The sequence below is a fragment of the Typopeltis vanoorti genome, chromosome 3, assembly GCF_054136105.1.
Source record: "Typopeltis vanoorti isolate ZY-2024b chromosome 3, IOZ_Tvanoo_1.0, whole genome shotgun sequence".
NCBI classification, from domain to species: domain Eukaryota; kingdom Metazoa; phylum Arthropoda; class Arachnida; order Uropygi; family Thelyphonidae; genus Typopeltis; species Typopeltis vanoorti.
Window position 1 is genome coordinate 59,282,217 of NC_143551.1, and position 18,597 is coordinate 59,300,813.

Here is an 18,597-nt window from a genome sequence, read left to right on the forward strand (position 1 = left end):
ATCACCATATAACACTCTCTCCTTAATTTTTATTTCACTCACGATCATGTTCTCATTTATCTTATCACGCATTTGCTTATTTTCATTAGCTGATCCACTCAGTAGCATTTTAGTAATCGCTCCAACTGCCACTTCGCCCTATGTATCACTCTGCAACCAAGCTATCTCCCTCATCACAGCTAACCCTTCATTTTTTTTTTTTTATCAGTCAAACCATTCTCTCGCTCTGTACTTTTACTTTCACCATCAACTGTATCACTTTTAAACTCAATCTCTATGCTATCTGGCATTACATCACAATTTTCTGTTACATTCTGACTTTCATCCACTACTCCAATCTCACGACCTGAGACACACTTCAGATCCTCTCTTTCGGCACACTTTCCCACTACTATCGCTCTCAAACCAAACTCCAGCCACTCTCGACAAAGCATACATTCCACGGACCTTACACTGGACAAATTCCCTTTGGTTAAATTCTTCAAACAAATGATTTGAACACCATTGTCTTTCTTGGCTTTGGTGTCCAAATATATTTGGACACCAAAGACCAAAGGCTTAGAATATATTGCAGAGTTAATTAGTTTAGCTTAAAAAGTTTGTTTTAAATCGCATTAATTTAGTATTTTGATAAGACACTGCATAGCATAGTACATAGCATCTTATCAAAATACTAAATTAATGCTATTTAAAACAAACTTTTTACGCTAAACTAATTAACTCTGCAATATATTCTAATTCTAGCACAATCATTAAACTAACAATGCTATTTTTTTAAAAAACTAAATAACTTATCTTTCAGAGCTCTTCAAACACAGTACTACCATCAACGTGCCCTATCATATGAACCAATATAAAAATCAGAGGCTACAAATGTAACAAGTATTATGTGGAAAGCTAAATCAAAGTATGAAAAGAAATTGGCTATGCAGGCTAAAGGCAATCCAAAAGATTATCATTATCCCTCAAGCAAAAGAAAGAATAAATGTGGAAGAATAACTTTACTGAATGCAGATGGTACTCTGTTGTCAGAAGTTAATGAGATTGTTTGATAGCAAGTTTGGGGGTAAGGTGGTACAACACCGGGCAACTCGTTGCAAAGGTGGGGCAAGCTAAGGTGTTGTACCACCTTACCCCAGTCCTGAAGATACTTTCAGGTGCAAACTTTGTTGCTCACACTTGGATAAAGGATTAAACTAAGTTTATTATAGTCTAACCAAGTGACAAGTAAACTTTCAACAAGTATGGATATGTATTCCTGTTTTTTTTATATTTTCTTATATATATATATATATAAATGAAGTAAGCTGATGAGATGTTAGTTCGTTCGGTGTGTTCGAAGCTGGACAGTGTATGGGTACTGGCCAGTGGCCTGCTCTACTTCTTATATGGCTAGAAGAAAGTGGAGTGTAGCAGCAAATTCAGAGGAGCAATGAAGTACCTATATTCAGAGGAGCAATGAAGTTCCTATAGAAAAGGCACAATGCTGAAACAGAGCCATATATGGTCTGGCAGACCATATATTGTCTGTCTTGGACAAATTGCATGATGTTAAATTTTTATAAAGAATTAATTTATGGAAATACATTGATCATATCTGTATTTTTTTTATGTAGATATGGCATGGCTCAATTTTTCGTTGAAAGTTTATTTTTCACTTGGTTAGAGTATAATAAATTTAGTTTAATCCTTTATCCAACTGTGAGCAAACAAAGTTTGCACCTGAAAGTATTTTCAGGACTGGGTTAAGGTGGTACAACACCAGGGAAACTCGTTGCAAAGGTGGAGCAAGCTATCAACACTCCTATCTCAGTATCTCCTATAATGCAAACACATCTCCTTGCAGATATGTCTAATGTTATGCATTAAGGGAAGGGCCACTACCCAGACTAGTTTTGACCTTTATTGAGGTCTCTTCAGTGGGAGCCAGGCCCAAGTGGAGATATCAGGCAGAGATACTGAGATAGGAGTGTTGATAGCTTGCTCCACCTTTGCAACGAGTTGCCCTGGTGTTGCCCTTAACCCAGTCCTGAAGATACTTTCAGGTGCAAACTTTGTTTGCTCACACTTGGATATAGGATTAAACTAAATTTATTAGGCTCAATTTTTCTTTTTTAAATGTACTTTCTTCCATCTAATTGTTGTGTGCCATTCTTGTTTATTTGTATATTTCCCTTATACTTTCCTTTCCTTTATATCTTATCCTTTTTCTTTGCGTAGCGTCACCTCCATACTAGAAATCTAAGCTCTTGCTCCTCTTAGTATCCTAAAACATTTATTTTTTAAAGCTGCGCCATTTAGGACATTTAGTTTATAAAGAAATTTAAAACAAGAAGCCAATTCCTAAATAAGTCTACAAGTGAAATAATCATGCAGTCGTAACCTTGATCTCGTAACTTAACCTTTTCTTTCCCCCCCGCACCTAGACTCATACGTTATAATGGTGCATTGAATGGCAATTTCAGACAACTGAATATTTAATAAGCAAAAGTTTATTGAGCACATAAATACAATACAATACATTAAATTCTAAAAACTCCATTTCAATACTAAAATGATACACTGTTAATAAGACTGGCAAAATACAAACATTGAAAATTTCACACTAGCACGTGGGATAAACTGTTAGGCCTCCACAAAGGACTCTACACACACACAAGATAAAGGGGGGGATTTCCCATTAATAATTAAGTTGGCTTAAATCCTTCAACCTCTTAAGCACAATAATGTGATACAATGTTTCAATTAGACACAAATGGATTACACACATTAATTCACAAGAATTATGAAGGCTTAGCAATTCCATTGCTACAATGAATGCCGCATTCAGTTCTTTTGACCTTTCTCAGTGAAGGGTAAATTACATATACTAGTATCACTACACACTATTGCTCATTCAGTAATGCTGATAAACTAATTCCCTCTTTCTCTATACTATTAAGTGAGCTAAAGTCCTAGTTCAACTCTCATTCAAGTCCTTCAAATTGCTTAGTAATATGAACTACAATTACAGCCATATTAAATTAACAGAATTAACATAAAATCTTTCACAATACCATTTGCTGAAGCTCTTCTACTAGACGTTACTTGTCTGCGATTCCTGAAGAAAAACTCCTGTAGTGGGATATATTTGGGGTACTTCGGATCATGAGGGCCATCTCGGTTGCAGCATATCAGGCTTCTTCTAAGGAAACACGATCTATCTGCTGTTCTCTAGTAATCAGATTCGCCATGAGGATATCCACAATTTCCACGGATGGTCTCCTTCCTTTAGACCAGAGCTGTCTTAGTATGTGATAAATACCTTTCTTCCCGACCACGTGGCGTCCTTTGTTCTTGATGGTAGGAAAATGGGACCTAAATCCCACTTACTAATATTCCATGTCATGGCGGACGGAGGGGACTCCTGACCATCACTCAGGAATCTCATAAGGTAACCTCCAAACGAAAATTGGCAAAAGACCTCGCGCGGGGGGGATCCTAACCCTTTTATATTATGACCCTACCAGCACCTCCTGCAATTAATTTTCTTCCCCCCGACATTAGGATAAGTTTATCGTAACTTGTTAGGGTGACGTCACCCTGCTGAACTTTTCATCTTTGGTGGGCCATGTGCATACAACTGACCCACTGCACTGTCTAAATCGGGAACCGTGACCTTGGACTTTACTTCGGTTCTAGGTAACCCAACCCTATGAGTCAGCTTTATCAAACTATCAGCTCACCTATTTTTTCTAAGAATTAGCATGACTTACAATCTCTTGTTTCAAGTGTATAACAAGCAAGCCTTTTACATGCAAAATTCTTATAACTAAATACTTTAAATTAATTCTCATTTTTCTAATATTATTTAATCAATGTTTTTATACGAGTTAGCAATTATTCTTTTCAATATATTTATTTCATTTTATACTTAGATGCTAGCACGAATTTCTTATTAAGGTTTCTACTTATTAAATTGTGATCAAGTAAATTCTCCTATAAAGTTTACAAAGATCACAAATTTAACATAACCAAGTTATTTACTTGATTTAGCTGTTTATTTCTTACTGCACTGTTCTGTTGTAACTTTTGTAATGATGCAGTCCTTTGCCAATAACTTGCAAATTAACCAACCATCCTCTTTCCATCCTTGGCTGATATCATTAATTTTTGCACCAGGTAAACAAAAAATTAAGTTTCACTCTATTCCTGTAATCATAGAATTACCATAATTTTGCCAATTTTTGCTGTCATTTTGCTAATAACTCACAAATTGACCGACCAACCATCCTCTTTTTATCCTTGGCAGCCTTACTGATATCCTTCATTTTTACACCAGGTAAACAAAAATTAAGTCACACTCATCAAGTATTCCTGTGATCATAGCATTACCATAAACTTTCTTCTTCTTTTCTTCTCTTGCTTTGTTGCTGTAGAAATGAAGATTCAAAAATTTTACAGTAAAAGAGAAAAAGAATACTAGCTAACAAAATTAGATTTAAATTTGGTAAGGCAGGAACTTTTTGGCTTTTTATCTTTCACTATTATATATATATATATATATTTGAAATTATTTTGTTATCTGTAGAGCTTGTTATTTTATCTTTCTCTTGCAGCCAATATCATTAACAAAAGAAGTCTTGTTAAAGGCTAAGCAATTAGGATTTTCAGATAAACATATTGCGCTTTGTATCGAGAGGTAAGTTATAGAATGAATTGTGACTTGAAACTGACTCATTACTGTGAATGCTTAGGATTTTAGAATTATGATTTATTGCATAAAGTAATACAGTCAACTCTCATATGAAGCTCATAGGGACTACAGGAATAGTTTGTTATACTGGATAGTGGGGTATAATGTGAAAGTTTACTGCATTAGTAATTTAAACCAATTTCTAATTCTCTAAGATTTCTTGCAGGAGAAGAAACAGATTATTGAAAGAAATCTTAGAATGTTTTATCTCCTTCTGTGACAACTTGTATGAACAATTTCTCTTTTGTGAAATGTATTTTTAACATTTCATTCATTCATTCATTTTGAATTCCATGTTCCTTTCACCATCAACTCACTCCCTTCTCCTCTGGATGATTGGATTTTTCTTTCTATCAAACATTTGGTCTGTGCAACTTATCACCGTACCGTATGCTATTAAATAATAATAATAATAATAATAAAATACATACCAGGATACAAGGGAAAAGAAAATAGTAATGATATCATAAATCACCAGTGTGAACAATAAAATATGGCATGTGGTTTGCAGCATACACAAAAATAACAGTTTGCGACAGTACTAACTATTGTTTGTACTGTTGTACAACATCATTTATGAATGATAAACATTTATTAGAACAGTATTTTAACTTATTTGCCAAGGTCTTAACTCGGGTGTAGTTTTTAACATTTTAGCAGTTATAGCGTGATTCTACTTCAGTGCTTGATAAGCACCAAAAGTAAACCTCGTTTTTATCATAATTTCGGATATTTAATCTCAAGATGTGTGCTGAATGCTGTAATAGCACTGCATAAATCCACCTAGATGTTAGTCTTCATTTAGGTCTCTTTCTGGTCATCTTAGCATTAAAACATCTGCTCTGCTAATATTTTCTCTCCAAATCTGTAAGCACTTCTAGTCCAACATTATTAGCATTCTTAAGCGTTAATGTCAAATTCTTTTCTGACAGAATTATATTAAAAAGAAGATGAAAATGTCTTTGATGCCATCTGTTCACTAAAAAAAAATGTTATATTATTTTAACTGAAAATTAGACTGAACGATGGTGTGTTATTTCATACCCGACTCTGAGATCCATAAATTAAAAAGTAGTTTGAGCTCCTGTCATATATTGTTAGTTTTAATAGTTTAGTTAATTTTTATCTTTTTACTGTATAAATTTATATAACTGGCTTTCCACCCATATCTGCATTGCTTATTCTATTCTCTTTCCAAACTTTGCCATCCTAAAAAAAAATGCTGACATATTTAAAATTTTTTTCCTATAAATTTTCCATTAAGAATGCAGTTGGTGTTGTCTACCTTTTTATTTTATTTTTATCTTCATTTTCACTGAATTTTTCACATAATTCAGAATAAGCTGTCATAGTTTGGAAGGCTTATGCTTTATTTATTTAGCAGCTTAACATTATACCATATGCTGGGGTGCTTAAAGATCAGAGTTATTTAAATGGGAAGAGACCTCCACATAACCTTCAATAATTATGGAGAATTGATTGGGGCTTCTTACCTAATGTTTAATTCTCACCATCATGTGGTGCTCCCCATCAGTATGTATCTATTGGATACTGAAAGAATGAGAATGGATTGGCAGTTTTGGACTTATTGGACCAAATTGTATTCTGTATTGACTTGAACCAGAAACAAACACGATGGTATGTTTTAATATTAGCCAACCAAATGGCATATGGATAAAATATCAAAAATATATGGTTCATATTCATGTTATTTCACCCATATCCAAAAACTCCTAAAAATAGGAGTTTTTGGATATGGGTGAAAAAAAAAAAAAAAAAAGTGGAGTTATTTATTACTTGGATTCACAGCCAAAATCTTTAGGCCCCTGATGTGGTATGTATATTATGCAATAAGATCTTATCAAAAAGTTCATTAGCACCAGGTAAATTATGCAGACATTTTGAAATGAAAAAAGATTTCAAATTTTTTGAAAGAAAACTTGTGTCCCTTGACAAAACTAAACATTTTATGCTCAAAAATGTTTTCGGATAAAAAAAGGACCAATGATGGCTTCTTACAAAATAAGCTACCGTATAGCGCTTTCAGGTTAAGCACATAAAATTTCTTAAACTCTCAGAAATGTATGTGAACGCATGTAAAACCGTGCATCAAAGATGTTGTTCAATGCATGTTTGAGAAATCCTATCAATAAATTGATAAAATTTCTTTCTCAAATAATGCAGTTTCATGCAGAATTCATGATATGGCTTGAGGATATTCAGTAGGAACTTATTTAAGACTTCAGTCATGTGATGAGTACTCTTTAAAATTAGATGAGACAACAGATGCTGAAAACCTATTAATTTTATTAGTTGACTTCGCACCATCGCTATCATTGACTTCGCACCATCACTACATGCATCAAGACATTTCTCCTAACTTATTCCACGAGTCTTCATAAAATCATCGATACATTTAAATATCATTTGTCTTGTTGTATTGGTTTGTAAATTTTCAGACAGTAACGTCTTCAACAGAATTATTATAGTGTATCGATGATTTTATGGCTCGTGGAATAAGTTAGGAGAAATATATTGATGCATGTAGCGATGGTGCGAAGTCAATGATAGGACCTGTGAAACGGTCAGTAACACAAAATTAAAATATTGCTTAAACATTTGAGTAGTCTTTGTGTTCTTCATAGGCATACACTGGTTGCTGAAAATATCCCTTCATCGTTTAAAATGCAATTTAAATGAAGCAGTGAAAATTATTAAATTTGTGAAAACACGACCATTAAAAACAAGATTATTCAAAATTATATGTGAAGATATAGGCAGCCAACAAACATCTTTGCTGGTACATACTGAAATTTAGATGGCTGTCACATGGCAGAGTTCTTGTCAGATTGTTTGAATTACTAGAAGAGCTTACCATAGTCTTGCACACTGACAAATTTCTATTAGCAGATTGTGGTTGAGTCAAATTGCTTATTTGGCAGATATATTCACAAAATTGAATGATGTTTCTCTCTCCCTTCAAGGAAAAATGTAAATATTTTCAACACAAAAGATAAATCATGATCATTATTATGAAATTACAATACTGGACCATAGTTGTTGGGGAAAAAAAAATTTGGAATCATCTCAAACTTTAAATTGCTTTTTTACAGGAATTGAACTGTGAAATTCAAAAAGAGATTGTCATCTAAAATCAATAAATGTCATTAAATGAATACTTTCCTCTTCCCAGTGATGACCATAACTATTGGGTTTGCAGTCCTTTCAATATTAAAGAAAAAACCAGAGGAACTATCTACTTCAGAATATGAAAACCTTGTCGACCTGATCTAACAGCCAAATAAAAGTGGTTTGAATCAATGCAGAATACACTTTTATCAGCTAAGTCCTAAATTTCCAGTATATAAATTTTATTCAGGCTAGATACTGTGTGTTGAGGCTTAAGTGCTGTGAGGACATCATGTTGGAGGCTTAATGGATTGTATACAGCACTCAGAAAGGAGAATTAATAAATACGGTTGCATTAAGCTTCCTAAGATTTGGGAAACACTTATCATCAGCGATCCCACCTTACATTCCAGGCCACCTACAACCCATAGAGGGTGCTCCACCTAGATAGGACTTTAGTCACCCATGTGGTTGGCTTAGTATTGTGTGGTATTTGTGTATATGTTGCATTAGTTTTTTTGTGTAATCCCTGAAGATGTCTCAGTGACTGAGACAAAATATAGGAAGTATTAAATTCTGTTTTAATCCTTTCTGAGTGCTGTATACAATCCATTAAGCCTCCAACATGAGGACAGCATCTAGATAACTACTGATGGAATGCACCATGAGAAGGTGAGAATTGGATGTTGGACAGGATCCCTGATCGGTTCTGTATTCTTTAAAGGTTATCTGGACGACTTCTTCCAGTTACCTTACTATGACTTAAACAACTTTTGGATCTATGAAATGCAAAAAAACTAAATGGAAGAAAGCTTTATTTCTCTCCTCATCATAAATTTGATTTATCATGAGTATTTATATTAAAAGTTGTTTAATTTCAAAGAAATCATTCGTTATATATAAAGCATTTCATTCATCTTTATAAGATGAAAATAAGACATAGTAATCACTGTAAGTCTGGTTTTAATTTTGTGAGGATGGGATATGAATAGAACATATAAGACTTATGAAATATTTTTTATCCCTGTACAATTACTTTGATAAGTGTGCTTGTATTTCAAATTAATAATGTTTACTTAGTACAGAACTAGTGGTGCGGAAAACTCGCCAGGCCCTTGGAATAATTCCCCGAGTTAAGCAAATTGATACTGTAGCTGCTGAATGGCCAGCTGCAACCAATTATTTGTATCTGACATATAATGGTTCTTCTCATGATCTTAAGTTTCCTGGTGAATCAGTAATGGTATTAGGATCAGGAGTATATCGAATTGGGAGCTCAGTTGAATTTGACTGGTGTGCTGTTGGCTGTGTGCAGGAACTAAGAAAGGTAATTGTGTTGTTACAACTTAAATGCTAGTGATTATTTTAATGATACATAACCTTTAATATTATGAAAACACTTAGTAGTTGGACGTTAATCATCTCCTTTTCATAATGTTGCAAAACCATAAAAATGAAAAAAAAAAATGTTATTAACTGGGCTTATATTTTGTTGGATTTCAAACCACCTTCAGAGCACTTTTTCTTGTCAAAGTATAGAGGAAATAATTCATTTAATGGCACAAGACCTGAAGTCTTAATTTGGTGCTCTCTAATGTTGAATAAGTAGCAGTTTTTTTTCCAATTGTTGGATTGAAGTTTATCTTAAGATGATTACTCAATGTCTCCCAAATTTTTGACAGATTATTGTAGACATGCTTGTTGCCATAAATCTTGACTTTGATTCCCCCCCCCCCTGCATTTTTGAATTATTTGCATTTACTGTGCATGCACATTATTTTACTTGGCAAAGAAAAAAACTACAAATAAATGGTACTGTAGTGGATTTGGCTCCCCTCTCTGCCTTTTTTTGGCTCATTTTTATATGGAACCTTTAGAGAACAAAGCACAACTGCTTTAGTCTGGCTGCACTATGTGAATGACATTCAACATTTTGTCCCAAGGACAAAATACACATACCAGTCACTAAATTGGAAACATTTATGCAGATGTATGCAGCATATATGCAAAATACTTGTTCACATGTCACCAGGTGTTCTAGGCCAGTGCTTCCCAAACTTATGGATGCCAAGGCTCCCTTTAGAAAAATTAAATAATTCATGGCCCCATCAAAAAAAAAAAAAATCGTAATATAGACGTAATAAATCCAACAAAAATATATTATTATAATATGTTTGAAATCCAACAAAATATATTATTATAATATTTATTGTAATTTATATTCAATACAATTTATATTCAAGATTTTGCGTTTGTAATCTTTTTTTTTTTTTCTGTTTCTTATCAATACCTTTGAAATGAAACTTATAGGAATAAGCATATATTTACTGATATTCATTACTCGGCGAAATACGCAAGAAGCAAACTTTGTGAACCAACACCAATGTGTGACTTTTTCCATAAAAATATAAAAAAGAACAAAAAAAGAAATAATAAAAATTAAATACATTTCTTTTAAGATAAAAAAAAAATTACTTACTCTTAAAACATTTTAAATTTGTTTTCATTATTTCATACCCCCCCCCCCCCAACAAAACTTACGTCCCCCAAGGAGGCCGCAGCCCACAGTTTGGGAAGTGCTGTTCTAGGCAACTATTTATGAATGCTGCTGGTCAGTAGTGTTCATTACAATGAATGAAACAAAGGATCTTTCAAAGTCCAATAAAGGGCTTGTTGTAGGTACCCATCTGGTTGGAGCCACGATTTTGAAAACAGCAGAGCTTGACTGGTTTCTTAAAAGGTGAGATCTTCTGGTTGTTTAATTAATGGGAAAAAACCCACATTGCTTGTCTAAGAGGTGTAACTATGGTGCCAAGACAGGAACAAGATCACTGTCATCTAAGAAGGCTTGTACAGATAAACTGAACTTTGTGTGTGTGTGTGTGTGTGTGTGTGTGTGTGTGTGTGTGTGTGTGTGTGTGTGTGTGTGTGCAGTAATTGACTGAAACATTTAATGAAGGCTGTTCCTGACCATATCTCACCGAACTATGTACAGGGAATTGAAGAGGATCAGTATTGGCAGTTGCATGCCCATGTGGAAAATGCTGATTTCTGTGAAGAACTGAAAAGTTTATCTACAGTAGTGTCAGTAACACTGACTGGTGCTGGGAGACTGGGGAAAAAATCATGTGGGAGACAACTCACAGTAGGCAGAGAGTTTGCAGGAGCCCCATAAAGCAGTGAACCCACCTTGCCTCGTAAACACAACTCCAAGTTCTAGAGGTAGTGTCATACTGTGTGGCATGTTTTGTTGGTATGGAACAGGTCCCCTGATATTTCTAGAAAGTCGGATGTCCTCAGATATATCTGAACATTGCTGCTGAAGTCCATCCTGTAACGCTGACTTTTTATCCAACGGGTGACAGTTGTTTCATGGACATCAATGGTATAGTCCATCATACAAGAATTGTTCAGGAGTGGTTCAATGAGCATGACATTGACTTCCACCATCTTCCCTGGCCACCACAAAGCCCTCATCTGAATTCCTTTGAGAATATAATGGACATGTTAGAAAGCAAAGTCCTCTTCCTTCAAATCTGAGCCAGTTAAAGGACTGTCTGATATGTTGTGGATGCAATCCAATACTTTTTTTTGGAGTCTCTGCCAAACCTCATATCTGCTATAATTTGGGCTAAAGGAGGTGCAGAGTATTTGTGGTTGGGTTTGTTCATTGATTCTTTTGTAACTTATGTAAAACTGCCAATGCCTTAAAATACATTTAACGTTAGAAAAAGGATCAAATAACTGCCTTCCCTTTTTTGTCATACCAGTCATGTTTCTTTCAAATCTTTCAATATATGTTTTTTTACTGGTCTGGTTGGCCGAGTGGTTAGCATATCCCCTCTTCAGCCATGAGGCTGTGGGTTCGAATCCCACCAGGAGCATGGATGTTTGTGATTGTCCTACTAACTGTCTACTATATGTATTGCTGTAACCCATGTCTGGGCATAGTATGATCTTTGATGTCTTTGTTCCATAAAAATAACTGTTTTTCATAAAAAAAAAAAAAAAACAACTCACTGTAAAATTTGCTTGCATAAGCAATCATGCTATCCTAGAGCTACTGCAATTTTTTCTAGTGATGCAGTTTGTCACAGAACTCAACTACTTAACCATGCATTTAGCTAATTGCTACAGTTCATTCCTGTCCACCTCCCCCTTCCCTCCCTGAACACAAGAACAAAACACTAGTTTTACTATTCCCGTATACACTGCTTGTAAAGAAGTCAAAGGACACCATAGTGTGAGAAACAAAAACAGCCATGGCCCATCTTAATAAGATGTAGAACCTCCTTACTCTGTGAGAACTGCAGCAATCCTATGGGTTGGTAGCTTGCTACACCTTTGCAACGAGTTGCCCTGGTGTTGTATCACCTTACCCCAGTCCTGAAGATACTTTCAGGCGCAAACTTTGTTTGCTCACACTTGGATAAAGAATTAAACTAAATTTATTATACTCTAACCAAGTGAAAAATAAACTTTCAACTTGATCTTCTTCTGGGTCTTTTTCCTGCCAACCTAGCAGAGAACATTTGTTTTGCTAATCTTTCCTCTTCCATTCTGTTTAGGTGAAGCTCTGCTAACACATTTCTGAATGCTAACAACATCAAGTCTTTCCTAATATTGTCATTGATGCCATCTGTTCGTGCCCCTAATTTTTCTCAGGACTCTATCTGCAGTCTCTAGTCTTTGGTCAAGTGTTTTCCTTCTAACCCAGCTCTCGGAATCCATAAGTTAAAATTGGTTTGAACACTGTTTTGTATACACCTAATTTAGTGTTTTGACTAATTTCTCTTTTATTCCATATAAATTTATTTAGTTGACTTCCTACAATACCAGCTTTGTCGATTCTGTTGTCTATTTCCATATTTAATTTACCATCTTCACTAAAAATCGTGCCCAAGTAGCTGAAATGTTTTACTTGTTGTATAGGTTCTCCATTCACAGTGCAGTTGATATTTTCAATGCTTCTACCTAATTTCGTTGTCTTTGTCTTTTTATTGTTGACCTTCATACCATATCTATTACAACAGTTATTCAATTTACTCAGGGAATCTTGCAGACTTGTAGTGGATTTATTTAGAAGTATAACATCATCTGCATATAGCAAGCTGATATTAACATCCCCAATGTTGATATCAGGTTTAGTACAACCTTTCTTCATAATTTGATCCATGTAGATAATGAATAACAGAGGGGGTAATGTACATCCTTGTCTGACACCAAATTTAACATTAAATCATCTTTCTGTACTTCCTTCAATTCTAACTGCTGACTTATAACTCAAAGACTAAGTGTTGCTTAATTTACCCCACTGACTCCATACAACTGTAGCGTTTTGAATAGCTTCTCTCTTGGCACTTTGTGTCATGTCTTTTCTAGATCTACAAAACATAAATACAGATCTTTGTTGTATTCCCATAATTTCTCAACTATTTGTCATAGAAAATGATTGTAAGACACAAAAATATTTTGGGAAATTTGGAGAAAAGAGCAAAGCAAATAATAATGGTAAATACCTATTTTATTTCTGCTCAGGATATGGACTGGTTATTACTAACATAATGTTCCAACATAAAAATGTGCTCAAATTCACATGGAGAGAAGAGGCAAGGAATAAGAAAAGTCTCATTGACTATGTTAGTGTTGATAATGATGTTCTTCTCCCTGGTGCAGGACACCAGAGTGTACAGAGGATTTGTACTTGGAAGTGATCACTATTTAGTCTTGAGCAGGATAAAATTGAATTTCATATTGAAAAGAATAACATGTAAGAAAGTTTTAAAGTGAATAAAATTTGAGCAGCTCTCAGGTGTGAACTGTAGACTAAAATACACAAAGATTATTGAAGAAAAAATGAAAGAGTTTGAGAACAGGAACCAAACCTTTGAGATTTCAGCGTTAAAACCTGAAGAAAACATTGATTGATTCATTCAGAGAAGCATGTGGTGAGGTTGTCTGCAGTGATAGAAAAAATCAGAACCCCATGGTGAACAGGAATTTAGAGGCAGCGAAGGAAAAGAAGAAAGCATATCAAAAGTTCCTGACAAATAAGTCAGCTTGTAGAGAATGCAGAGACAAATGTAAGAAAGCTAAACAGTGTGTAAAACTAGCTAAACAAAAGTCATGGGAAGACTTCGGTAAGAATATAGAAAATAGATATCAAGAAGGTGGCAAGATATTCTGGAGGTTGTTGAAGAAGCTCAGTTTTGAAGTGATAGTTTTAGTATATATTCCAGGAAAAACCATTATCACTCTGGATGATAGGATTAAAGAACAGATGAGTTGGCTGTGATGAGAGCTTAACTCAAATACAGAAATTGGACTTGGTGGAGGTTATTAGTGTGGGGTACTGAAGTAATAAGTACCTAGCGGGGCATATACACTGAATCTAAAAATCGAACAACCCAGTTAGATTGTTCAACTTTGATCTCCATTATGCATTGGTGAAGAGCTAAGACTTATGCAGTGAATTAAGACTAATTGGTGTCGGTAATTTGCTGTATCTATACCTAGCTTTTCCAATACCTTGAAGACTGACTGGTATGGTCTTCAATGTATTGGAAATGTTTGTTAGGAATTGCATCCAAAGGCAAGGTATCAACAGTAGGATCATATTTTGAGACATCATGATGAATTGGAGAATTCCTGACCAACCGGTATCAGTGATGTACGCTGGTGGTGTTCTACATAATTCTGTACTTCAGCTGTTATTTGACATGTTTATTAATAATTCTGGAAGGTTTTGAGTGTGATATTTAAATATTTGCACAGAATCCCTGCTGACTAATTTGAACCGAGTGTTATATGGATAAATGACAATGAATGCCATTTCATTGTTGCCAAGTGTAGTTATGCACTTGGGGGGGGGGGGGGGGGCTTATTCCACATAGCCTTTAAGGAATACAGTGAACTGACCACTGCCAACCTGTCCAGTCCTCCCATGGTGTGCCTCATTAGTAGATATCCAGGTACTGAACAAATAAGGATGGCCTAGAAATTTAGAATTAAGCTGAACAAATTCTTTCTCTATTGCTTGCCTTAAACCAGAAACACACACATAATGGTACATGTGGAAATTTCCTTCTTACTGGAACATCATTCAGTTAAACAAGTCACACCTGCTGCATTCATCAGGGAATCATAGCAAGCAGTGAAAAGTGAGCTTTGACAACGGTGTCAAAAGAATTTGAAAATAGTTACCTGATCAATATAGAGAATATCAATGAAAAAGAAATTGAATGGGCCTAAGAACTAAAGAAATAATTGCTGTTACAGAAATAAAAGAGGTGAGATCCTACAAATGATACATATAGAATGTTGTTTCAGGCAATAGTGATCAGGAAAAGAAAAGAGTAGCAGTAGTATTCAACTGGAAACTTCAAGGTAAACGTCTTGATTGGCAGCCAGTTTCTACTAGTTACATGGACTCTTTAAATACTGGAATTATATAATGGAACTTATTTGAGCCTATCATCCTGCAGAATGTTCTAATAAGGAAGAAGTGGAAGAGTTATCATTAGAGAAAACAGTTGACATAAAGAAAATGGTAATAGTGGTTCTTTTTGAAGCACAGCAGGGTAGGAAATTAATCCTAGGCATACAGAAATGTTTGGTGATAACTTGGAAACTTGGAGAATAATAATGAGTACCTGCTGAACGTCTGTTTAAGAACGGTAAGAAAATTTCTGGTAAGGAAGTCTGCACATGCCCTAAGAATATAGAGAAAAATGCAACCGAGCTGAACCATGTATAAATTTTATGAACAAAATTCATGAGAAAGCTTTATAAGAATGTAGAAGGTAAATATCAGTAGTGTCAAAATGTTCTGGAGGCTATTGAAATAAAGCTTTGATATGGAGGAATGAGTAAAGATAATGGTGCTATGAAAACTCAGACTAAAGGTATTCATAATAGCTATACTGCCTAATTCAGAAAGCCTGTTCACAAGGTTGAATTCTGGATAGAATGTGAGAATTATTAATAGTAGATAATTAGTAGGGGAATTTCTCTACTAAGTGTTCCATGGAAGATTTCCAAAAGCATACTAGAGTAGTTTAAAAAAAAAAAAAATGTGGAAGAGAAACTTGGATAATAAACTGGCTTCAGATCAAATAGAGGGTTTCTCAATGGGGTAAATGGTACACCGTGGAGTTTAATGTATAGCCTAAATACTAGTTTGTAACTCAGCAGGAATGAGATGGTTCGATAGAAAATCTGCTGTAAGGCAGGGCGCATATACTATCTTTACTGTAATTCATCACACTCCTCATTTCAGGCTTTTGGTAGCTTTTTTATCTTGAGTAATAATAACTACTCCTGTTTGCATTCTTCTTGAATGTTTTCTTCTAGTTACTTCAGACCTCTGGAATGTTTTTATCTTCAGTTTCCCACTTTTATCATTGATCTCCATGGAGTCAGAAGACTCATCACGGGAGATCCACACTAAGATTTATAGTGGGCAATACCTGTCATATCTCTCCTCAAACTCATTCACTGTCAGGGCATTCACACAGCTAATTGTGTGAGATTGCCAGATGCAACTAATTGTGTCTGGCAATCCATTCCACTCACTCTCAAATGCACAAAATCTAGTCTGCACACCTTTATTATAACCATACTCTTACTCAACTTCTTGGGGGGAGGGATCTCTGGTTCCCTCCCTATTTGTCGTGTCTCCTTTCTTTTTTTATCAACTGAAATTTGCGGCACTCACATCTTCAACCTATCACTGGCTTGGTCACTTGTTTCTGAGTCGTCTCCATCACCTCCTGATCCCTAAGAAACCAAGTGGCCAAATCTCTACACAGTAGTCAAGAGGCAGACATATCATAACCTTAGAAAGAAGGATAACAACCTTCTTATCCTTACTTGTTAGCTGTAAGCTCTTTTCAAAATGCATGTAATCCATTGAGCTATTTTATCAACTTGTAAAATATGCCCTTTGAATTTCAACTCTCTTTCTGCAATTATCTAAGCAGTCCTTAGCCTCGTCAGTTTCACTGTATATTTTTACTGAAGTGTTCCATAGCTGACTTATTTGCCAGGAATTTCTGGCATGCTTTTTCTAGGACTACTTGTGTTCACCATTGTGTTCTTATTTTTCTATCCTTGCAGACAAATTCACCACATTCTTCACTAGGTGAATCAAACAATATCTTTTTCCAATGAGGCTCCAAGGTCTTGCTTTTGTTTTTGAACTGTTTTGTGTTTTCTTGGATGTTTGTATAGTTGAGTCTAGACTTCACCTATAAAAGCTTCTCAACTTTAATACTTTTTTTTAAAAACTTTCTTACATATTGCTGTTTTCAGTGTCATATTAATTTTTATCCTACTTAACACTAAGTGGTGTTCATTTCCAGTTTCAAATCCGCTGCGTACTTCATAACCTGAACCTGCATGAAGTTATCGCTATGAGCAACAACAACATAATGTGGCTCTTCTTATTTCTTGTTTTATCTCCATGTGAAGTGCATATCTTTATGTAGGAACATAGTGTTAACAGGCATATACAAATGTTTTCTTGAAACATTTGTATATGTCTGACATTAATTTCTTACTCTGCTTGAGAACAAGGACTCTGGTACTTGTGGGAGAATGATTTTCTTTGTCATTTGCCTTTTCTATGACTAGACACAAAATAGGTTCATTGTCCATTTCCTCACTCTGAATTTTGCCCACATGACTACTTGAGACTACCTGCCAATCAAGTTAGAAAGGTTATCTTCATGTTGAAAATAACTTTCTTGATTGGCAGGCAAGGTATGACGTGAACGTTGATCAGTGAACATTACATTAGAAACTAGAAAGTTTTCTGCATTTGTTGCAGGCTATTTGGGGTTCTGTTCTCCTCCCAGTTTTCTAGCTTTGACTCTTAACTGACCCCAGGATTTTATACTCCTGGTTTTTAGTTGACTGTTCTGATTGTGTATTGTAAGGATTGTATTTTAAAATTGCACACTAAAGTTAAATAAAGGAGAATTTTTTTTTCCCTGTCTGAATTATATTATGTTTTAATCATAATAGGGCATGTTTTCCAGGTGGAATGTTGAAACAAATCTGATCCTTTGCATGAAAGGAATGGGCATCTGAATTATAGTAGCTGTGAGCACAAATGACTTGAATGGCAAAAAAAGAATGTGGATAGAAATTTGGGAAGGTTAGTATTGTTGGAAAAATGGTTAGCATGTTGCCCAGATATGAAAATGAGTTCAAAAAAGGAGAGATAATGAATGGCAGCATTGATGGATTGTGAGATGCAAAGCGCATTCAGTTAGTGAATTTAAAGGGAAGTTGGAGCGGTTTAAAGTTGATAGATTGCATTTGGATGAGTTTGATGTTGGACATTTAGAAATTGCTGGTTGCTGTGAAGTGTGTTGTGGATGGACAAGAGGAAGATGTGATTATGGTAGGACTGAGTGATGGAATGCATAATTAATGGTGGGAATGTGAGAGATATGTGGAAACAGGTCAGGGAAACAAAAGTAGTCAAAGAGAGATCCACAGCTATAGTAGGGAGTGATGGTGTAGTGGAATGATCTAAAAGAAATTTTTATGTTTGTGTACTAATGTAAAGAGTAACAAACTCAGCTGCCTTAGAAATAAGGGATCTGAGTTTGTTGCATTGATTCAGTATGCTCAAGATAATTGGTATAAGAAAAACTTGGTTAGATGAGATTGTAGGATGATACCATCATTGAATACAAATGGGAAGCATATAGAATTTTCCATAA

At 35.0% G+C, this 18,597-nt stretch overlaps 1 protein-coding gene across 1 annotated transcript in view; it reads left to right on the forward strand.

The window, feature by feature from the left end:
- r (carbamoyl-phosphate synthetase 2, aspartate transcarbamylase, and dihydroorotase rudimentary) overlaps nucleotides 1-18,597 on the forward strand; it is a 489,668-nt gene that overhangs the window by 247,730 nt on the left and 223,341 nt on the right. The window contains exons 17-18 of the mRNA XM_090390424.1: nucleotides 4,599-4,681; nucleotides 8,945-9,191. Coding sequence (XP_090246550.1) covers nucleotides 4,599-4,681; nucleotides 8,945-9,191 — 330 coding nt within the window. The remainder of the gene's footprint in view (nucleotides 1-4,598; nucleotides 4,682-8,944; nucleotides 9,192-18,597) is intronic.